The 25,708-nt window shown below is 26.6% G+C and overlaps 1 protein-coding gene across 1 annotated transcript; it reads left to right on the top strand.

Annotated features, from left to right (window-relative positions):
• Positions 1-15: 15 nt before the first annotated feature.
• LOC107445433 (uncharacterized) lies at positions 16-24,579 on the top strand. The gene is made up of 10 exons (XM_016059819.4): positions 16-68; positions 14,360-16,167; positions 17,204-17,338; positions 17,458-17,502; positions 17,585-17,729; positions 19,765-19,865; positions 20,557-20,606; positions 20,752-20,887; positions 23,359-23,456; positions 24,211-24,579. Exons 2-10 carry the CDS (start codon positions 14,616-14,618, stop codon positions 24,397-24,399), a joined length of 2,451 nt encoding a protein of 816 aa, XP_015915305.3. The 5' UTR covers positions 16-68; positions 14,360-14,615; the 3' UTR covers positions 24,400-24,579.
• The last annotated feature ends 1,129 nt before the right edge of the window (positions 24,580-25,708 follow it).

The raw sequence follows: 25,708 nt of genomic DNA, 5'->3' as shown, positions 1-25,708 counted from the left end.
GCAACTGTTAAAATTATTATTTGTTTACTTCTGCCACTCACGGTGTGTACGGCATGATTAGTGATTTGGTAGTGTATAGCGTGAGGATGCCTGTGAATCCTCAGGAAACAGGATGACCCTTCCAGGCATGTTTTCAAGCATGCGCAGTATACTAATCATAATGAGTAACGCCTCCTCCCTGTCCTTCTTACAGACGTCTACAGAACAGAAAATGGCGCGCTCATTTCCAGAATCAAAGCTCATTTCAAATCAAAGCTTATCAAGAAATAATAAAAGATTATTAAAAGGGTATGTAATTATATTTTATTCGAAGTATTGATTTTCTGCCTTTTCATTAGAAATATGTATTTTCTTAATTGTTGAATGATCATCTTTTTTAATTAATTAATGAACGTTGAATAAATAAAAAGCTTTGCAAGAATCTATGTTCAGTTTCTTTCCTATTTTCTTTATTTGATGTTAAATGTACAATGTAATGACTGGTGATTAAGACGTTAAAATGCAAAAATTGCGAACAGAAATCCGAATAAATTATTTATAGTTTGTAAGTGCAAATATATTTATACAATCCTTAGTTTTTAACGATCATTCAATGTAAAGAAAAGGCAGCATTTCATGTATTGAATAAAATATATTTACTGCTCGTAATAAGATCTCTTTTGTTCACTCGTTTTTCATTGACTCAAGAGTCTTCACATGATTATTTAATAAAAAATACAAAAGAAATATTTCATAATCATAACAAAATGTGACCCAAGCATACTCGTGATACAATTGGTGTGACTAATATAAAGCATGTTTCCTTAATTAGACTAAGCAATAATGTAAAATTTGAGGCACTTATTTATTGAGTGTAGGTAAATTTTCCGTCATATTTGAGGGGAGTATGAGTTCATGACAAAGTAATGAATTTAAAAAGTTTGGGCCAATATTTTTAACTTCAATGCGAAATAGAATAGACTTGACTAAAATCATCGATAAAATAAGGAAATTTTTGCATTAAATTGACTAACATAATTCGAATTAATTAACACATAATTTTTGTATTCTTTTCCCAAACTCAATGTATTTAATTACAAATTTACACAAATCATTTTAAAAATTTCTTATATTTCAATAACGCCTCTGTAGATGGCACCACTACTATCTTTCTATCTAAACTTTTTTTTAACTGATGCTTCCCTTCCCTTCACCAACCTTTTGAGAAAGGATACACATGAACGAAAAACTTACAAAATAGGCTGTTTACTCGACAGCTGGTAGCAATAAATTATGAAAGATAAGATGATTGAGAGGATCCTAAATATTTCAGATTAGAGTTTAAAAAAATTTAACTTATAAGCATTCAAAAATGAAAAGTATTTAGGTGCACCTAAAAAAAGCAATCACAGGACGTAGCATAAATAATTTATGTAGTTTCATTATAAATATGTTTTGTGATAAAAATTGTTTAAGATTTTTGCCCTATTGTTCAAGTAAACAGCTGAGTTTGAAAATTGAAATGAAATACATGAACAGTAAGAATAATTAATAAGTTCGAAAATAGGTACAACAGTTACAGTTGAAATATCAATATTAAGTTTTATTGTGATAATAATGTTGTTCGACTAACACATTTATTCTTTAAACTAGATTGTATTTAATAATTATTTGCATTTTTTCCCACTTTTTATTCATTAAAAGTGATTAATTCTTACACAGTTGAAAATTCAAATGTAACGTAATCTTTAAAAAAAAAAATTCCAATACAAATTTTACAATTTGTTTTCAACTTCAGAAATTCCATTTCCATCCATCTGTACACATGCCACATTTATATCAAAAGTAATTTTTCCATTAAGTTTTGTTTTACTGATCAAAAAAAAATTCCTATTGTCCATATTTTCTTGCTTCTCAATTACGAGTACATTCATTATTTTAAAGTTTTGATGTGAAAAAATTCAAAATTGATATACTTTTCTAACAGGTATTTTTGTAATGGAAATGTTTACATCCTGGCTTAAAGACTGAGAATTAATATTATTTGATTATGTTTTAGACTTAGGTGCGCCCCCCCCCCACAGAAAAATTATAAATGCACTCAATCTTAGACTAAACACAATTTTTTGAAAAATATATTATATGAGACAAGAACACTGTGAAGAGATAATCGGGAATTTATAGTCATTCATTTTATTTTTAATTTATAATCATTCATTTTATTCTAATTTATAAAAATTTATAGATTTTAATTTAAATTATTTTTATATGAATTAGCAAAGAATTAATAATCGCGATGAAAAGGCGAAATTTAGAAAAGTACATTGTTACTGAGTAACAACATTGAATTCATCTATAGTAGAGTGCACTACCATTCTGAATGAAGGGCTACGTTCCAAGTATTTGAATAGATAAGATATAATTTTAATGTAAACATAAGTGTTTTACACACAGCTCTTTTCATCAGTCACTAAGTGATAAATTTCTATTAAATTAAATTCTTTTAAATAATTATAATTCTTTTTTATTATCTTAATTCATTCAACTAATTCTTTCTTTTTTATCAGTTAGCTTTGTAATATATTTGCATAAAATTAAATTCTCTTAAGCATTAACAACTGAAGAAAACCAAAATAATACTCTCATAAATAAAAATATTTCCTTTTTATCAAAAATAAATGAATAAATAGATTTATCGAAAAATATAAAGATGGGGAAAAAGTGACGGTTTTATATCACATCAAGTAACATAAAAGTATAATTTAAAATCAATTAACTGTAATGTTCTTGAATGAAAGTAAAAAATAAAGAGATAAATATTTTTTGAGAACATAACTGCAAAGTAAATATTTTAAGTAAAGAAATCGTATGGGGTAATTTAAATTTTAAAATAAAATTTTTTTAAAAAAAACACGCATAATTACTCAAAATAAGATTTAATATTAATTTAGGATTAAGTTCTATATATTCTTAACCTTAGGACATTGCTAATTAGTGAATTATAAGAGATTTCATGAATATTAAATCATAAAAGTTTTTTCTTCTTATTTTTTTAAACTACCAAAAATTAGAAATTAAGCTCAAAAAATTAAAAACGCATTAAATCCTACAGTCGAATTTTGCGTTTTGTAATAATGTTATTGTATTGAAAAAATCAAAAAAGGGAAATAATGGCTATTTTAAAAGAAAAAAAAAAGATTGTAAAATAACATGCTGGATGGACGATGAAATCGGCAGTAGTAAAACACATCAAAATTAATGATTAAAATGCCTCGAAAGTTGCAAGTCGTTTTATTGCCGGATTAAAAATAACAGGATTTTTGAAACCCTGAGGAGAAGCCTAACAATAACAGTTGAAAGAACAATAAAAAATCTCTTAGATTTTTGATGAATTTGGCACAAATCAAGTGCATATTCGCGATTTAGTGTCGTGTTAATATATATTAAAAGTATGGTATTTTCAAAACCATGAGAAAATGCGTATTGCCGAAAACAAGCAATGGAAAAATAGCCTGTTTTTACGATAAGACTGACATAAATAACGTACTTCAAAAGAGATTATTACTTGCCCGATTTGAAAGTCTCGAGCCGTTATAATATTGCATTTAAGAGATCGGACAAGAAACATTTGGAAATCCGACTCAGGGGGGTGGGGTAGCTCTTGAAAATTTTACTTCCGATAAAACGCGATCGAAAATAACTTGAATTAACTTTGAAATGGACTGAAATAAAGAGCTTTAAAAGCATTACTAAAATTCAAAATTCACGCATTAATTCTGCCGAGGTAAAATTATCGGGATTTTAAAAACTATGAAAATTTGTAGTAAAAAACAACGAAAAGAGCTATAAAAAAACTACAATGATTTAGATTTGGCGCGTTCAAAGACTCATTTGCAATTTAAAATTCCTAATCTTTTTTTCTTCCTTTTTTTGTGAAAAAAATTGATAGTTTTTATTTTATTCATGTTTTTATTTTATTTATATGTTTAAGAAAGACCGCAGGCCGTAGAAGGCTCATCAATATAGATGAAATTTATTAATTCTGGAATCGTGCGTCCTTTAAACCTCGTGTATTCTCCCCCCCCCCCCGCACCGCGATGGTAGATGAGGTGTTATTAGTTAAAATAATTAGTATTTAAGAACATTTGTTATTTTATTTCATTTACTGAAGTGTGTATTTGCAAAAAACAAAAACGGTGGTTTATTTTTTTAAAGATTTGACAGCTGCAAAGAAAATGCCATTTAGAATGCTTTAGAACATACAAGAGCATTTCATGTACTTTTATTTCTTCTTCTTTTTTAAATTCTCTTTGGCGCCTGGGGTCCCAGGCAATCAGGGGGGGGGGGATTAGCTCTTGAAAATTTGAGTTCCAATTAATTGTATTAAAACAAAAATCTACGAAGAAACACATTGCCTTGTAAATATTTTAAAATAAATATATTATACTGAATAAATAATATATATTTTTTTCTTTTTTCAAATTGTGATACTCAAAAAGTGACCGGAAACCAAATCCTCTACATTTCAATGAGGTGTTTAGGCACTCAACTTTCATTTCCTTTTCAATTTGCTCCCCTCTTTTCCTTTGATTGTTCGCACTTCCAAAAACATCATGAAGTCCCAGGGGAGCCCTTGGGCAAGTAAAAGGAACAGGGACCATAAATTTTACTAGTCTAAAAGGCTATTTATAGAAAAGCGTGTCTAATTAAAAGAGTTTTATTCGATTGGTTTCTGTTAGTTGATTTAAGACTGTTGGCATCGTTTTTAGCTATAATCTACATCCATGTTAGTTTATGGGAGAAGTAATTTTCACTTTTTCTCAAAAACTTATTACCGTCTGACATCTTAATATACGTATCATATTAAAAGATCTCATTAAAACTTAATCACCTAATGTTTCAAATTATTTTAAATTGTTATTATAAATTTTTAGAGCAATATCCATGATGTGTTTATGAAGTTATTTTTTTAGCTATTCATGAACTTGAAAAAAAAAACATAACACAAAAGAACATAAATACATAATTGATTTCTGTTGCCTACAATAAGAAAAAAAAAACTTATGTGACTGAAAATTACCACATGAGCACTTAGGGTGCCTTGGGTGAAGTAACTTTGGGATATCTAATTTATAGTTTTAAAATCAACTAAAATACATTCAATTCTAGAGCATAGCAAATTTTTTTGATATCAAATATAGACAAAAATTTTAAAAACATCCCTAGAGATTTCTGATAGAAATTATTTGTGAAAAACATTTTTAGAAGGGGAATTAAAAAAAATCTGAAATCAATTCTTTAGCTATACTATATAGAAATTTCTAGCTAGAACTTATAATAGTCTAGCTATATTAAGTTCTAGTTATAACAGTTATAACTCAGATTCGCTGATTATTATAAAAAATGGGGACTTAAATGAGATATTTAATTCTTTTGCAGTGTTATTTTATGTATTTTTATGAAATATTTTCTTTAACATTTCTTGCAACGTAAATCATTTTAACGATAAATTTTACAATATAATAATTACTTATTTTAGTTTGGGCATTTTAATTTATCGTTTTAGTTATGTTCTAATATATTAAATGACATTAAAAATATTAAATAATGCATGAGATAATTTTAAACTATTTTGTAATAATATATTGATCAATATTTTACTTTATTCTAAATTTAATATTTGTTTTAGTTTAATTTTTATGAAATTTATTTTGCTTATAAAGTTTACTTTAGCTATAGAACGAATAGTTCAAAATTCTCAATCATGTATAAAAAAACTACTCTTGACGTTTACTTATTCACACTTTTTGCTTCGCTATATAGGGGCTATCTGAAGACATTAGATACATTTTTCGATCTAGTTTTTCATGCTTAATTGCATGAGATAAAATTCAAGTGTGTGGCATAATTGGTTTTAAAGCTGTAAGAAGTTTCTTTTAAATAAATATACTTTATAAAAAAAACGCATTTTAAATATTAGTCCATTAGAATAAGCAAGAAAAAATGCATTGGGAACAATATTTATAATTAAATACGATTAGGAATAAGCAATGTAAAATGCATGAATAAAAACTTAAAACCCTCTATTCGATTCCTGTTACATATCTCATTCTATTCAACACACATAGGAGGGGACATCCTTTTTTTTTCTTAGAAAACTGTTAGTTTATTTTAAGTATTTATGCATATACGTATGCATACGCATTCATATTTGTATATCTATACACATGTATACATATTTATGGATACGTAATATGTTTACGAACGTAATATGTATACGTATGTATATTTATATATAAATGTGTTTATGAAACTTAAAGTAGACAAACAGTTTTCTAGAAACAAAAAGTGTGTAAAAATTTCTTAAAAAAAAAAAGGTCGATAGATAATGCCCTTTTACAATTAATATTTTCGGAGATATCAATAGTTCCTTCTCAATGTAAATATTTTTTAACTTTTAAATAACTATTTTTTAAAATAATTTAAAATCAAAGATCAGGAACAGATAAATTCTAAAAAAGAAAAAGCGAAACGAATGACGCCAACCGTTACCAAAAATTCTAATTAAATAGCATTACATAAGCTGAAACGTAATTTGCCTTTTTCAGGCAGACACTGTAATTGTCTATCCATCGACGTTGATCATTTATGTTTTGACGTATAATGCGGTTTTCGGAATTTTATGTTATGCAATATTTAATTTAATTATGAGCATACGATTATTTTAAGAAATTTCATATTTAAAATTTTTATAGAAATATTTAAGGTTGTCAGGAAAAAAGGAGAATGTAATACATTATAAAACATCCCTTTCTGTGACCTTGCTTTTTATTGATCATAAAATGAAAATAGTGGAGATAATGATCATGAGAGTAATAATTTTCTCGCTTTTTCGCTGCATTAATTTGAATTTATTCAACCCCTAACTGAAAATACTGTGGAATGACTCTTCCAGCTGACAATACTGAATACAAGCAATATCTTTGCTGTGCAATCAATATTTTGCTTACACCATAATTAACAAGCATTTTAGCTGACTAATTTATTGTGCTTATTCACATACTTTAAAAGAGCTAAATAAAATAACTTTTTTTAATACAGTTTCAATAAACGTTTTTTCGTTATATAAACATTGCTGTTTGATCAAAAACGAGAATTCGCAACTGGTGCTGGAAAAATCGCATCTAATTTTACAGCAGAATTGATAGCCATTTCTACGGCTATCGAAACGTACATCAATTTTAAACCTTCGGAGCAGCTTAGTGGTATCACCATCTTCAGCGACTGCAGGTCTGCCTTACAGGCCCTCAGCAAAGGTACCTCAAACCTTGTCCTGAATATCATAGAACAACTTGGACAACTTCAGCGTCTCCGGAAAAATTGCTTCTTGCAGTGGATTCCCGCCCATGTGTACCTAGAGTTCAATGAAATAGCTGATTGCTTGGCTAAAAATGCCAGAGATCTAAATCAAAATTCAATCCCAACCACGTTGGCAGATGCAAATGCTTATGCAAAGTCAAGACTAGGACTGGGCTATAAATCGATGTATCGAGACATATCGATTTAACGCATATATCGGCAAGATGATACAGCGACTTTCATTCAAGGCGATGCATCAGAAATCTGATTTAAGCAGTCGAGTAAAGACAGCGAGCGCAATACGATATAGCGATATAAGACACGCAAGGAAAGAAGAAAACGATATAGCGATATTAGACTCTTCTCTTACGTTCCGATTTCGACTCGCGCTGTGGAAGATGATGTTCGTTTCGTTATGTTGAAATGGCCTTGATTGGTGAGCTGTAGAATCAGAATCAGAGTTTTGAGAACATATATCGTTATATCGCATGTTCCTTTTCGCACCTCTTAGCTTTTATTTTCTTTCTCGCGACTTTTCTTGTAGATTATTTTCAGTGGGACTAACTTCGTGATCGCCAATGTTACCTTGTTCTGAAGGCAATCTATTATTGAAAAGAATATATAAAGAATAGTTTTTTTCAAAAAAAACTTCTTTTTATTTTTAAGTGTGAAAATTATCGGCAATTTAATTTAGGCGCCCATAAAGAATTGAATTTGTTAGGTTATTTTTTTACTTTCTTTTAATTTATTAAAAACTTTTTGTATGAAACTTCTAATAATTTAATGAGTTTTTATTACTGATTTTAAATTTATAAATCTTGTTTTTATTTTTAGAAATAAAGTTAAAACAAAATTTATTTTTGTCATTTGGATTTGGACATAAGTCAATCAACTTTGCTTTTACAAAAAACATTTGACAGGTTTGCGTATTTTATTCATTTTTTTAAATCATTTAGCACTTCGTTTTATTAGAGAGTATAATAATTTTTTTCAAAAAATATTCTTTTCATATTATTTGTTAATTAGCTAAATATATTATCGAATATCACAATTTTTTTAGTTTTAAGGAATTAAATCTTACTTTGTTTTTCGTTCATAATTCTGTCATTATTTAATTTAATTATTTATCTGAAATGATAAGGTCCAACAGTGGACTGATCGTTAAGACACGGTTCCCTGCAGATCACCGAAGTCAAGCATCACTGGCTGCGGTCATTGTGCAGGTGAGTGACCACTTGGATCAGTCTGCTTAGGGACCGAGGGTGTGCGGTATTGGTCCTCGTTAAACTGTTCTACCGTAAAGTGCTCGACTTCGCGTGCAGGTAGTCGAGCTACCGAAGCGGGGGTGCCATCCCATCTGCAGAGGATCAAAATTGTGATGGCATGTCTTCGGATCATCCTCAGGAATGTTTCCCAGACCGTCGCCAATAGCCCATTGTGCAGCTCTAGTGTGACGTAAATGAACTATAATAACTGAAATGATAATAATAAAAAATAGTGTTTTAATAGCGTTTTTTTTTCTTCTAAAATTTATTTAGCACTTTGTTTTAAACATACAAATAATTTTTAACGTTTCATTTAGAAATTGAACATTACGATCAAACTTAATAATTATGCAATTATTTATGCATAATAGTACAAGAAAATATTAATTTGTAAAAAACGCTTTAAAAAAATTCTTAACACTTTGTTTTACGCGTATTATGAATTTCTAAATAAACATTTCAATAAATATTTTAAGTAAGATTTGTACATTGTAGTCAATTTATTTAGTATCTTTCTTAAGCAAAACATATATATCTTCAAATTTATAAATCGATTTAAATCAATCTGAGTATGAACTTTTGATAGAAATCTGACTTTCTGTGCCTTACAAGTAAATAAAATTAAAAAATACTATATCGCGATACATCGCTATATCGCGATCTAAAACTGACGATGCATCACGATATATAATTTCTAATATCGCCCAGTCCTAGTCAAGACTATTCACCCCTTTAAAAATCAAAGCCCACGATCAAATAACTAATCTTGACATCGATAGGAAGACAGCCACTACTCTCATCAGACTAAGAACAAAACATCATAAAAACATGAAAATTTCTACAGATAAGACTAGAAAATATCAAAACTGTGGCAACTGTCTTAATGTGGAACTGACACCATATCATGTTTTTAACTGCCCTGCAGTCGCTGCAGGCCTTCACCTCTTAAACCACCCCACAGAAGAGGATTTGTATTCTTTTAATGCCATAGAAATAACGAAAACTATTCAAGCACACCATGAAATATGATTCTATAGAGGATACGACACCAACCAACCATTGCTGTTCTATATTTAAATTTGCAGATTTCATTTACAATAGGAATTTTAAATTACATTTGAACAAACCAGTTATTAAAGAATAATAATGAAATTGAAAAAAAATATTTTGCTGGAACTTTCCAAAGATATCATTTAATTTTGTAAGCAATACAAAATAGATAACAAAAGAAACACAGAAATGCAAAAGCGATAATATTCCACGGCAGATAACAGTCAGGTGAAGAGTAGAAGGTTAAACCCTTTGACGCAGAATTTTCATTCAAAATATTTTTTATTATTTCGTAATAATTAAAGTCAAAATAAGTAAAAAACTTAATATTTTGAATTATAATAATTTATGGTTATGAAATAGAGAAAACTAAATGTAGATAAGGATACAAGTGTCCATTGCGAAGCATGGACTGACGGCGCACTTCCAAACAATGCCTTTCCAAATTTGCACTTATTTGTAATCATTTAAACATAAGGGAACATAAGTAATTCAACATGTAAATTTCTTTAATTTTCAAAATTAATTACTGATAAATTTTTGAATGTAAATAAAAAAACATTTTTTCAAACTACTTTTTTTTGGATTTTAATAGAAATATAATTCCGATAATCTAACAGATTTTTTTAGTAACTATTAGACGGTTTCTTATGTATTTAAAAAATAAAAAAAACCATGTTTCTATTAGTAATTAAACTGTCTGAAAAAATATATAAAAGGGACGTCGCTCTTTCTTTTAAACTGTGTGCATCTTTGACGACAAATGAAGAATCATAACTTAAAAAGTGTATTTAAAAACCAACAAAAAACATATTTATAACAAGATAACATGCTAGCAATTAAGTAACAAAAGATTAGCTGTAAACATCTATTAGTAAAGTCTTTATAAGGGAACATAAGTAAAGTCTGGATCGGTGAGGCAGCGCCGCTGTTCGACTGTCGTCATTGATTTGTTCAGAGCCGTTTTTATGTTTTTCGGGGCCCTGGGCCTGTCGTTATTTGGGAGTCCTTTATGATTAATTTTAGTATAAAAATTTTTTAGCTTAAATCCTTTTTAAAAAATTATTTTACTTTAAGGTTGAAAAACAAATACATTATTATAAAAGCGTTAATACATAATTAGTATTGAAAGTTTGAAGTAACAGTACTTTTCATGGTTTTTGAGAGTTTTCTGTCACATCATTAAAATTCATTTCCTGCCAGACATCATATTCACTGCTCATGATTGACAAATAATTAAATCTTTTTTAAATCAAAAAAAAAAAAAAAAGAAGTGTATGAAGAAGAAAATATAAAGGGATAATAGCTCAATGCCCTGAAACCTTTTGTTTTCGAAGCACTACTCAAGTATTTCGTTCAAGCACTTTTTTCACATTGAAAATGAAAATTTAAAAACTAATTGTACTACTGAACTCCAAATTATCTTTTTCAGTTAAAAGTAGAGAGAGTGAGAAAGAGAAGCTAGATGATTTTTCGTGGGAAAATTAAAAAAAAAAAAATAAAGAATTTGAATCAAGATTGAAGCTTTAATTTTTTATAAAGGATAGGTTGGGATAGAATTTTTGTTGTTTACAATACAAAATTACTTCATAATTTTCTTACAAAAACTAGTTTTTCATTCACCTGTTATACCATCTATTTACATGGAAGTATTTGTTTTAAATTTTTTTTTAGTGTTTCAGTCTCATAATTCATTCATTATTATTCTTTGAATTTACACTAGGGAGAATTTCATTTAACAATAATAATAATATATTTTCTAAGCAAACAATGTCATCGTAAAGGATTTTTTTTTATTTAATAATAATATATTTATTAGTAGCTATGAATTTTGATTTCATAAATGAATTTTTGCAATATAAATTTAGAATTATCGTTAATATTTTTTTATTCGCTAAATTTAAAAATTTTAAATTTATAATTACATATTCATAATAATTATTTTAATTGTACAAATAATAATTTTGTATTATTTTTATATAAAAGAAAAATATCAATTTACTAATTTCGTTTTTTAAACTTGCTTCTCAAAAAACAGGTGTGGTCAATACATTTAAGAAAACAAGTATTATTAGAAACACATAATTCAAATTTTCTGTCATATAAAAATTTTAAAAATAAAAAGAAACATAAAGTATGTTCTAGTATGTATGTATAGAAAGAAACATTTGTATTGTTCTACTGTTGTTGGCTGGCATACAAAAATCCCCTTTCCAAGAATTGTATAGCTGGTGCAGTAATTGAGTAAAACAAACCACCCCTTTAGAAATCAAGTTTCGAGTCCCCTTCTACAAGAACGTATTAATTCAATCATTTGCCACATGCCTTGGGCCAGGCCCATCCTTAAAAACGGCTCTGGATTTGTTAATAATGACGGAAAGTGGCGTCGGCTGGCATCACTACAGCTTCGCCAGCGCCAGAGGGTTAATGATTTCTCTCTTGATGGGGAATTAGGGAAACAGAGAGCATCTCTGAATTATCCATATTTCAAGCAAGAACCATATTTCAAGTTTCAATATTATATGTGCAGTTGATTTTTATATATATAAAAAAATAATAAATAAATAAAACGTTATAATATAAAATTTTTTTAACAGTTTGAAATACGTTTTACTGTTAAAGTTACAATGAGTACTATAGATAATGAAAAGAGTAAGCAAAACATTTATCCAAAGTTCCTAAATCAGATTTTTTTCTCAGTTTGCATTATTATAATAGTAAAAAGTAAAATTATGGAAATAAAATCACTATAGACTATTTTAAGAAATTTTTTTTCGTGACTCATCGAATTTCAGTAGAAGAAAGAATGCAAAAAAAAAAAAAAAAAAAAAAAAAAAACGAAATAATAATTATAATAATAATAATGAATAAATAATAAATGAAAGTACTACGTGCAACATCAAATGTTTTCAATTGGAGAAGATTGTGAAATATTTTCTTAAATAAAATAAACAAAGGTTTTAACTCTACGATGAATATTTATGATACACTTATGTGAAACAAACATTTGCTGTTGGTGGACTAATTCTCATGCATGTTAATTAAAAAAGTATAAAAAACATAAAGACTAATTTTATTAATTAAGAGGTTCATTTTCCAGTTAATGATCCTTTACATCATTATCAATTAATTTTATAACCAAAAGATAATATGCTAGTGCTTTTATTAATGAAAAATCATAGCAAAAATCTAAGGACAGAAACATGTGAAATGAGACATCTTAAAAATTTAGATACAAAAAGTACGAGAAATCATTCTTATATCCTTGCTAAGTGTTCCGAAAGGAGTAAGAGGGAAAAACGGAGAGAAAAAAAAAGAAGAAAAAACTATTCCCACTAATTTAGGAGCATCCGTCAAACATCCCCTCCCCTCCCACTAGATTTGACAGTCCAGACAAAAAGTAAAATTCCAATGTATCTCAGTGCCATCTTTTGGCGATATACGTCTCCACTAACTAAAAAGAAACTATTATTATTTATTTTAAATAACTGGTGCAGCCATCTATTAACAGAATAAAAAATATATAATCCACACTAGCAAAGACTCTGTTTTATGATTTAATTCAACTAAATCTTTATATTGTAACATATTTTGTTATCAACTGAATGAAAGAGTATAAAAACAAAATATGAAATGAAATTGATAAATTTGAGTAAAAAACAAATGCATTATGAAGATTGAAACATTTTTAAGTACTTGAATTAAAATTTCAAATGTCTCTTAAGTTATATTTTTAGATTAAGGTAAAATTAAAAGGTATTTTTTTTCGATATTTATTTGGATTTTTTGTTTTCGGAATGCTTTTAGTAATAAAGAATGGGAACGTCACCTTAATTGTAATAGCAATAAAAAAAATTGAAGTTTAAAGTAAAAATTTTAAAGACATCAAATTGCATATTTTAAAGTTTTATGAAGTAAAATTAATGAAAAAAAACCCCTATATTTTTATATATAAATATTTAATTTCAAACGAATTTTTGGGAATAAGAAATAAACTCTGAAAATTTAATGTTTTTTATAAGAAAATAAAGTATTTTTTTTATAAAAGTGAGTAGAAGTTCATTATTGCTTAAATAATATATTGCTTTGATGAAATGTTTTTTTATTTATTTTTCTTATGTCATTTATGGCAATCTTATGAATATTCTATTGAGTCAATGAGTGAACAAAAGGGAACACAGTATTATGAGTAGTAAATATATTTTATTCTATATATTTATTGCTGCCTTTTCTCTATATATTATTAAATGCTCGTTAAATACTATTACAAAGGATTGCATAAACATATTTAAATTTAAAAATCATTCTCTATTCGGGTTTCCTCTGGTAATCTACCAGTCATTGCACATTTTGACATCAAATAAAGACTTTCGTTAGTCAAATATTTTAAAGAAATGATCATTCTACTCTTAAGGAGGTATAAATTTCTAGTGAAAAGGCAGATAATAAATATTTTGAATAAAGTATAGTCACATACCCTTTATGTAATCCTTGATTAGTTTTGGATAAATTTGAAGTAGTCACATTTTTGAAATGCCATTTCTCGCCATTTTCTATCGCGTAGTCATCTGACTAGGAAGGACAGGGAGGAGGCGTTACTCATTATGATTAGTATACTGCGCATGCTTGAAAACATGCCTTGAGGGATCATCCTGTTTCCTGAGGATTCACAGGCATCCTCACGCTATACACTACCTAGTGGGTAGATGAACAACCTTTTAAAATTATATTCCGATGATTCAATTAGGCTATTATGAATCTAAATGTAAAGCTGGAACAATTATAAGATGAGAGAAAGCTATTTTCTTCTTTAGAATCGTAGAAATGAAGTTAATTGAAGGAATACAATAATAATAAAATTTAAATATTTCAATGGCAGTTTGGCTGTTATTAATAGCAATATAAATTTCAAATTAATATAATTATTTTCTTTTTAATCGTGCTTTATAGAGCAATTTAAAAATGATTTGTAGGCATCGTATCAATTTTCTCGTCAATTATATAAATTTTGTTAAGCTTGTCAGCAATAAACATTTCCATTCGTCTCATTTGAGTTATGTTCGCAAACCATCATCTCGGAGAACTCTAAATTCTTCATTTGAAAATTTTCAAGATCATACTGTTTCTGGTGTTTTTGCTGATACACCAAAAAATGTATTTACAAACTTTTATGGTGTTGAAGGTGACGAGGGAGTAATTAATGTTGAAGAACTTAAAGGATCTGAAAAGTCAGTTCAAGCTCTACAAAAGAGGACTTTACACCAACCCATGAATGAATTTAGAAGTTTTAATTTTGGTGCAGTAAGATTAGATAATGAGAACAAACCCTCATATTATGCACATAATAGTAGTGTTAAATTTAATAAAAACGTTATATCTGAGGAAAAAAATATAGTGCAATCTAAAGCTAATATTACTTTAGAAAATAAGATAGATCAAAATATATCAATAACCAATGACGTTTATGAGCCTAGCTCTTCACCTGAAGAAAAGAACTCTGATTATCAAAATATAAGAAAAGACGCAACTGGCTATATTAATATGAAAAGCCCTAAATCTGAAAACAGCTATGTTCATTCTTTTAAGCAAAATCAATTTACTACCCATGACTCACCTAAAGTTTCTGAAAATTTTATTGATAAATATTATTTAACTGAAAGTTGTACTGAAAATGTGTCTCATAGTGATCAATCTACTGACAGTTTTATAAAAGAAACACAATCTAAAAAGAGAAATATAAATACATCAGAAATATTACCTGAAAATAATATTCATGATGTTAAGAAAAAAACTCTGGATAATTTTAAATCTGATAACTTACAAACAGAATATACTTCTGTGGCTGACCCTCGTAGGCAAAATCATTTTGACTTATCTAATGCCTCTGAAAGTTTCATTGATAAGCATTATTTTGGTGATAATTACAAAGATAATTCTATTCCTCAAACTGAAAAACATTCAGACAATTTTTTTGATGAACAATATTTTAGTGAAAATAATATAAATGCATCAAAATATGATTGTGAAACAGCACCAAATAGTTTTGAGTCAATCAATGAAAACTCTAAGCCTAGTGTAGTTAACGAAAAGAACATTTTTAAATTTCATCAAAATATTGAAGAAAATAAAGTTACTGATTATGAAAATGATTTTAAACTGAACCACACTATGAATATACAAAAAGTAGCTACAGATGTTGATGATTTATCATCATCTCAAATTAATACTAAAGCATATAGCAAAAATAAACTATCAAAAGAAAATTTACAAAAGAAGTCTGCCGATAAAAAAAGTTCAAGAATAAAAACTGGTTTAGCCAAGGAAAGTAAAATAGATTCTCAAATTTTTTCTCAAACTGAAAATTCAAGTAAAGAAGTTGATTCGGAATCAACCTTAAATTCACTTGAAAAATCAGAAGCAAAAGAACCCTTAGTTGAAAACAAAATTGAAACAGCCTTTGATTTCGTAAAAAAGTTGAAAAGAAAAAATTTATTACCTGATGATATTAAAAAAGGTATAAGGTTGTCTAAAATATGTTAAAAATCTCTATTATGTCATAAATCTCAAAGTTCAACAGAAATTTTCATTAATGAGAAAAATTTTCTAATTTCATGAATATATTAAGCATATTTAAACAAACATACTAATCGATAAAATATATTTGTTCAAAGTGACTAGATATATATCATTTGTAATCAAACATTTATTATTGGAGACTTTTTAAAAACCTACTAAATTTTTAATTTACTAAATTTTTTAATTATTTTTTATAATTTTTTAGTTATTTTCCTTGTTATAAAATATATAATGAGCTTATTTAAACAAACATATCTTACCAATAAAATATACGAAGATTAAGATTTTTGTATGAAGATTAATTTTGGCTCTACTATTGCCATATGTTATTGATTAGTTATAATCCAGTCTCATTAGTCATATAGCCATCATATATCTTAATTACAAGAAAAATTTAAGATGGTTATATGACTGATGTGACTCAAATTATAATTTTTATAAAATGCTATTAAGTTGTTGAAGTTGAAATAAAAAAATTTTAAATCATGAAATAAGTTTTGTTACTTATAAAAATTTTTAAAAAAATTCATATTTCTGATAAAATATTGCTGTGTATAGCAAAAATGTCGTTTGAAATTGCTGGCATTATTTGTAAAAGGCGATGAATTTTTATTTTTCTGAATTTGCTTGAGAATTCTGTAATATTCCTTCTGTTCTGGTCAGTTGATTCGCCCTCTAGAATAATGTCATACTCAAATATCACCTAAAAGTACCCCAGTCTAAAAAATATATTAAAGTGGAAGTTCCACTTGGAACTAGTTAATCTGTACGAACAAAACGTATGATATTGTACTTATAACAACCATTATGGTACCAATGCTAATTGTATCAACTTTCTATTTTAAAAATAAAAATCAGCCAAGCTTTTTAAAGATTTTTTTTTCATTTAATTTAATTATTATTGTTTCATTTCATTATTTAATTCTGTAGATTTTTACCAAATAAAGGTTTGTCTTAATTTTTTTTATTTCCAGGAATATCTGCAAAGAAGGAAAAGAAAGTAGATAGTAAAGGATTCAGAATTTTGAAACATCAAGTGCCAACTCTTAAATATTTCACTAAAGATGAAATGTTAGAACTGTTAAAAGAAAATATACTATATACAGATGGTAGGATTTAATACTCTTCATTATTAATTACAACAATGACTGTTTCTTATTTTAAAATCTATTATTTTGTAATGTCAATAGTACCATTCAATCTGAAATATGTGTATTATATTTTTCAGAGGACATTGTAGTACTCAATAAGCCTTACAACTTAGTTATCCATGGTTGGTAAATCTTATCAATATCATATTCATTGTCTTGTATATACCTTTCTATTATTTAAATTTTTTTTCCTGCTATTTTTAGAATCTAGCACATCACAAGAACTAGCTTGTTTATCTAGATATTTAGATGACTTAGCTAAGCTTTTGGACCAGAATGCCAGTTCTCCTAAATTATATACTGTTCACAGAATTGACAAAGAAACTACTGGATGCCTTTTACTTGCTAGGTATATATGGTGGTGCATTATTGTTAAAATTAGTAACTTTATTGAATTTAATTTTTCATCTTGTCTTAAGTAATGTAGATTATATTTTGATTATATTGTTGATTATATTTTGATATTTCATAATAAAAAACAGGATGTAAATGTTTAACATTTAATTTGTCTTTTTTTTTTTTTTTTAGATTTTTCTTTTAGTGAGAGTTAACATCAAGGATTTTATTTTTATTTTAAATATTATTTTACCTTATTATATAATTAGATTTGTTTTAATAATAAGCAGGCCAGTGTCCAACATAGATATTTATTTCTTCAATAATAATTAAGTTTTTATTCTAATTTGTTTGTAGCTGAGATATAAGAAATTGTTTTGCTATATTTTATTAAATATATTGTTATTCTATCTAATTTAATTTTTTTGTAAAGTGCAGTTTATGTTAATTTTTTTAATTCTATCAATATGCAATGTAGTTTATTTCAAAAGAAATAATTTAGGCTGAATTCCTCTTTTTTATAAAGAAGTTACATTAATTAAAATTGATCATAATTACCAAAAAAAAAAGACCAAAATTCTACTTTATTCTCTAATATTTCTTAAAAGTTGAAGTGAGTTGTTCACTAGACTCTAGAAAATGTGGTTTCTTTGAGCATTTCCGCATCCTTTTTTACCAAAAGCAGGTTCTTAAAATTATTACTAGTCTTATTTTAAAGATTAATATTTATAAAAAGTGCTTTCTTATGATAAAAAAAATATGTATCTATAAACAAGATTGATAATTGGCCCAATGATAATTTGACAAAATTAGAATCAAAATATCTTCCAAACATTCTTCTTTTACATCCGTATACATTCATAATACTAATTACATCAATTAAAATAATAATTAATCAGCAATTGGTAAAATAATAATTCAACAAAGAATTAAAACTTAAATTCCATACTGATGCCTCCCTAAGATGTTTAACTTTTTAGCATTCTGACACCTAAGGCTGATTAAATAAATTAAAATAACACTTAGCTAAGCTTATGATAAAACAAGTATCACTGTAAGCTGAATATTATGTAAGTTGCCTTCATGTAAAAGATTTACACATTACACTAAGTAGCTTAATATACATTTTAAATTAACGACAAATATTAAGAGTTTCTTCCAATAAGGATGCATAAAAAATGATGAAAATATTAATGAATTGCTAATAGGCGACCATTATAAATATAAATCAAAGTTTGTTTGTTTTTTTCAGTAAATTTAATACTTAATTTATTTCTAAAGAAAAATGCTGGTATGTTACAAAAAATTTTGTTATTAAAATTAAAAATTTGCAGCATTTTTTTTTTTTAATATTTTGAGTGAATTTAGCTTATTAAATCAATGTGGGAAGGGAGATTTACTTTTGTTTGACTTTTTTTATTGACTCTTGCAATATACAATTATTTATTATGTTTTTCATTCTTCAGTAACAATATTTATGCAGTTATAAAATTCTGAAATTTTAGCAAGTAATTAAATAAAAATAAATAGATGAAAAATGTGAGATGCAGAAAAATAAATAAGCTTCAGGATTCTTGCGGAAATTACAGAAAAAAAAGCTGCAGAGCTTTTTTTTACGTATTTTATTGGAGTTACAAATATCACAAACTTTTTTTAAAAAATACATTGTGACTCAGACGGTTCAGATCTCTGAACTATAATTGTTATTAATCTTTTTAATTTTGTATTAAACATATTCTGTTTATAAAATTTTCTTTCTTTTTTTTTTGCATCTCAATGCCAATCTATATATTACTCTGAGTTACCATGGAATAAATTCTAAGTGAAAACATGATACATGGAATATATTCCAGAAACAAAATGAAAGTAAAATTGTGAGAAACTATAAAGTTAATACAATATATATTATTGTCCCAGGTAATGAAATTATTAAAGACAAATCGAACGTTTACTACTAATATACTACGCTTACTATTAATAAACATTTACTATTAATAAACTTATAGATTGGAAAAAAACACTGTAAAGTTTCAAATATTTTATTTTAGGAATGAAGTATCAGCTGCAAGACTAAAGTCATTATTTGCTCAAAGAAAAATTGTCAAAACTTATTGGATAGTTACCAGCAAAGTTCCAGATCCTACGGAAGGTTAGAATTCCATTTCTTAAAACATTTTTATTGTGCTTTTAACTTTGTATAAATATTTTTTTCTTCATAAATTCTTCTTATTTATAATTTTAATATAATATTGAGTAACTTTGTGAACTAGATCTGTTGAAGATGGCTCAAACGATTTAAAGTTGTATATTCATAAAGTCTACCAGTTGAAAAATGAAACTGACAATATCATCTGAAAAATTACTATCAAATGAATTTTTTAAGCAATTTCTTTTTTTAAAATTATAAATATTATTATAAAATGTTTAAATAAAAATTGTACACATTCTTCGTTTATTTCATTTAGAACTTCTACTGATTAACCAGGAGTATCATACTAGTTTTATGCTATAATTACAGAGATGCTAGACACAATATTGTGTCAAATAAAAACTCAGTCAGAACAATAATTTTATAATTTATGAATTTCTTTATATACTATCATTATAATGCATGTGATTCTTGTATAAACTGTGAATGCAAAACATTGAAATGTTACACTTAAAGGAAGAACCTTGCTATGTCAATACCATTTTCAAGTCTTTATTTACTTTCTAACTGATCATTTTGCATAATAAATTATTTCGTTACTTTTATTAAGTTATTTAAACTTGCTTATAAGATTGAAGCATTTTAAATCTTTAAAATACACTAATGCATGCTATTTTTTATTTTATTTCAGGTATTATAGATATACCTATATCTGAAGGAAAAATTGAAAGCAAATCTCGGGTTAGACATTTTGTTTTATTTCTCAATTTTAAATTAATAAATGTTTTTAATAAACGGACATCTCCTAGTTGCAAAGTATGTGTGTGTGTATATATAATCAGTAAAAAAAATTATAATTTATAAAAATTATCTTTTGTGTCATTAGATGGTTCTACATCCCAAATTACCAGATGAAGTACGTTATGTAAGTCATTCAAAAGCTGGGAAGCAAGCTATAACACAGTACAGTGTTATAGCAGTGTCTGGAAATGCTGCTCTTGTTGAAGTGAAACCTGAGACTGGTAAGTACGAGCACATTAAATGCAGAAAACTACTGTATCAAGCCTGCTTGGTTCTGATGAATTCTAAAAATAATACCTATTTAGATGAAAATACCTATTTCTATTTAAATATTTCTACATTGAATTTTTTTCCCACTGTTAATTGCTAAATCTTAAATACATAAAACAAGATTTATCTTTTTTTTATGGTATTAATATTAATTTGCATAATTAATTGTCGTTCTTACACACAAAATATCTTCTAGTCTAACACAGGGGAGACTTTGGAAATTCTAAGATGAAGTTTGGTGTATTAGTAGTATACCTTTAGAATATTTACTCCTCCCCTGACCAAACTCAATTGTCAAAGGGTAGGAGACAGGAAGGAAAGATTTTCAATATCCTTTTCATTTAATTTTCACAAATAAATTGATTATGGTATTGTATTGAGTATTATAAAATGAAAATATACCATTAATATATCAAGTATGAAATGCTGCACTGGATTTCCTGACCCATGCCCTCCCCTTATAAGTTATGCAACTTTTGCTATACATAAAATATTTTCTATTATACATCAAGTTTAATTTCCATACTGATTCAATTTTAATGTTTATTGTTATTTGTTTCAATCCGTAATTTTGAAGACATTAAATTTAGTTGCGTGATAAAACAAGAATATTTATTTTTTTTATAATTATTTGTGCACATTCTTGCTTTGTATAAATAATTAATATTTTTTCCTTTTTAACATCTATGAAGTTTTTTTATATTTTAGAATGCATCAAGATTATTTTTAATTGTAAAGCTTTCAAAAAGTATAGCTTATTATGGTTATTTTTACTGATTGTTTAATGTTTTCAAAATAAAGTTTGTTCTCCTTTATTTCATTTTCTTATAATTCTTATCAGTTTCTACTTCAAAAGGTTATTTTCATTATATAATTATTCATTCATAAAATTTAATTCAAAATATTTTGAGTACAAAACTAGTATACATTATTTTTCCATTTATAATTAAAATATACTTTACATTTTAAATGTGACTGAAAATAAATGCATATTTTTATTAGTTAGGAATTTTGAATTTTATTTTAATGAAACATTAAAATATTTGCTAGGGGTTCTTTAAAGCTATATTCCGTTGCAAGTTAAGAAAAAACCATTGCGGTATAGTATGTAAGTAATCATCCGCAACTGCATATAATCTGTTTTATTTCGTTATCAAATTATACAGATATGCTTTCAAAATAATTTAAAAGTTAAACACATCAGACAAAAATTTAATTTGTGCTATTTTTTATGATATATATAGATTTATTAAAATATAGCTTATTGTACAAAAATGTTATTATAAAAGGTTCAATAAATAAGGAGAACACTCGTTCTTGAAAAAGAAACAACTATATAAGGTTGCAAGATCATTAGATTTGATTGGACCACTAAAAATGTTGCATGTTATGCTGGCATGCTCTTAAGAAACCAAATGCCAGGTGAGGAATTTTTTTTTTGCTGTGGATGAAAATTGTCTGCAAGAAACAATATTTATTATTCTTTCATAAGTTCCTTTAAATGCGAACAAAGATACATATATTTATTACTATTTTAAGTATTACTTGTTAATTGATTATTGTTATTAATAACTGTCATTATTATTAATAAGAAAGCAAGCAAAAATGAATCTGTGCAATATCCTTTCAAGAGTTGGCGGTATTGATATACGTTAGCGCTGGGAATTTTACATCCATTTGGTGGACACTTAGATGCAAAAAGGTTCTCTTCATAGGAATGATGATTTTTTTTTTGTTCTTTTTTAACTTGCAACAGAGTACAGCTATTTAGTTCTTGATTAACTATTGAAAAATAATTTTTAACATTTTAATTAGAACTAAGTATTGAGTGCTTTAAAATCCTTATTTTATTTTCACTTATTTATATTACTTTGCAAGTTTTGTGAGGCTTTTTCTGATTCCATTTGAACTAAGGTATTATATTTTCCTTGCACATATAACATAACATGCTTCTTTTTAGCAAAAGCAGAAAAGGTGGTGGTTGATATAAATTTCAGTAGTAATAATGAAACTATAAATGAAAAATTACAACTTTCTAATTTCTTTAGCAAAACCAAAGTAACCAACTTCACTAACTTAAATGTTTGTTACACACATAAAATGATGAATTTCATATAGTAACACCATACCAGAGTTTTTATATTTTGAAGGTCTCTTATATTACTGAATGAAGACTATATTATTGATATTGAGAAAAGAAAGAAATTATGTGCAGGCGTAGAAAAAAACACTTCAGAGTTAACAGATGTATTCAGATAAAAGATGCTTGGATAATTGAGGTTCTATAGCAAATATGCTTTTGTAAATTTTATTTTTAAAAACTTTATAACTTATTACATGTTGGAAATACTTGTTAGCTAATTTTAGTGTGAATCACTAACGTGCATTTAGTAAATGCTAATAAAATCTCTTATTTATTTAGGAATAAAACATCAAATACGAGTTCATTTTGGTTTTGGCTTGGGCTGCCCAATTTTAGGAGATCACAAATACTCGCATTTGGATAAATTTGTTCCTCAGGTAAATTAAATATACGTATTTATTTTATAAAATATGGTACATAATGAAATACATTTTAAACTGCTGTAAAAAATATTGACTGATGTAATACAGATGTTACCTATTTCAATAAGGCATTTATTATTTTTTTTATTAAGGCAGAAGTTTAAGGGTTAGTTTCCAACTGTAATTTCAAGTAATTTTTCCTTTAAACTAACTTAGTGTGCTATAACCTGAGGTAATACTCATTAAGTAACAGAAGATATTTGATTTTCTAATTTCAAATGAAACTAGCCTAAGGTATCCTCATCAATGAGAGGTTATTCCTTTTTAAGAGTTTCTAAAAACCTCAATTTTAAAATTTTTAAGTTAAAATTATAAAATGCTTTTGTTTAATATGCGAAGAGATGAATCAAAGAAGATGAAATGTAATGATTAAATGCATTCTGCTTAGTTAACTATATTATTGAAATATTTGAATGGGAGTATGTAAATTTGATCTCAGACTGTAATATGATGTTGCTGAAAATATTGAGTTAATAGTTCTTTTCAGCTAAAAATACCATCTACCGATGGACTGTGTATAAGAAATTTTCTAAGATATATATCTTCAATTTGCTTTTAAAATCATTTGTCATTATTATTACACCCACTGTGTCTGTTATAACTACAACTGAATTTAATTTTTTTCTTCTAGAGGACTTTTAATATTTAAACAAAGAATATATTTTTAAAAACTATATTTGGTAACAATATTGATTTTGTTTGTTTACAGAAATTGTCAAGTGATTTACTCCAAAAGTTGCAGGTTCGACAAAGTAAAGTGCGTCACATCCCCCTTCACATACACGCAAAACATATTTTTATTCCGCAATACGCAAATGAAAGAAATCTGTTTGTTGCAGCACCACTTCCAAGACACATGAGTGAAAATTTACGATTTTTGAAGTTCAAGAAGAAATAAAGAGAACTCTTTCAAAGAAATGTTAGCGAAAGGATTAAGCATAAAACAAATATTTATTGTAATAACTTCATTATTTTAATACTTTTGTTTTAAAATACACTAAATCAAATAATATTTATATTTTATTCACATTATGTGACAAAACTTCAAATAAAAATTTTCCTATGACAGTTCTTGAAATATACTAGTTATTTTTTTACAAACAGTCAAAATATACAATGTAAATAATATGCTGTATCTGCATAAAAAATAGTATAGTTATATAAATATATAATACAATGGTATTGCTTTACATGCATTATTGTGCATTTTGGCAAGGAAAAGCAAGCACAAATGCCTTAAACACTAAATATTTATAAGATTAAAAATTAAATTTCTTGATTGCTGAATTATAATAATGATATTGTTGACTTAGTATATATCCTGCTTAAGGTTATATAAAGAATATTTTTGTGGCATTTGGTTTTAAAACCAACTCAGTCAATTTTTAGAAAAATGACAGAATTATTTCACATTGGGATACCTTGATTAAAATATACTGTGTCAGGAAAAGGCCACAATAGAAGTGTTGTCATTGTAATAATAAGTAAATCCGCTTAAAGGATTTTTGCATTGAAATCTCTTAGTTTTAACCTTTAGTTTTGACCCAACTCCTAGTGAAGGAAATAGCTGTCCATTGTTCAGTAAAATTTTTCTTAGGACAAGTTTATTTCTTAACAACTCTTAGGTGAAATCAGAACTACACTTCCTTGCTATATGAGATTAATAAAATTTTCCATGAACAGTCTAGTTGAATAAAAATTTCTTCTGAATACCAGCAAATTAAAACATTTTTGGAACAGTAGACATATACCAGACTACTTTTAAGAACAAAAACTAAAAAATATATCTATATAATTTGCTCTATTTAATGTAATAAAGGCATTTTTATTGAAAAAGAATAATAAAATATACTATTTTTAATTTGAAAATTACTAAGTTCATAACATAAAATTTTAACAATTTCCAGTATAATTTAATTAATGGAAGCAGTGGACAACTCATATTAGTTTAAGATCACTATATAAAGAAAAATTTCATAGTTCTATTGCATTTAAAAAATAACAGGTATCCATTATTTAATATTCTTTCAAACCAAAATTTAATTAATCAAGTACTTCCTTAATATAATAATTTTAAAGTAGGGTTTCAATAATTTTGAACAAAAACACAGAAACCAAAAGTTTTTTTGTGGATGATCCTACACCTCAATATAGAAAAATTCTATGATACAACTGTAAGGTTATTTGTCTAAAATATACATATAATT

This window comes from Parasteatoda tepidariorum, chromosome 8 (assembly GCF_982258835.1).
Source record: "Parasteatoda tepidariorum strain Cologne lab strain chromosome 8, Ptep-v5.0, whole genome shotgun sequence".
NCBI classification, from domain to species: Eukaryota; Metazoa; Arthropoda; class Arachnida; order Araneae; family Theridiidae; genus Parasteatoda; species Parasteatoda tepidariorum.
Note: the sequence above shows the minus strand (reverse complement) of the source record. Positions and strands in the feature narration are given on the sequence as shown.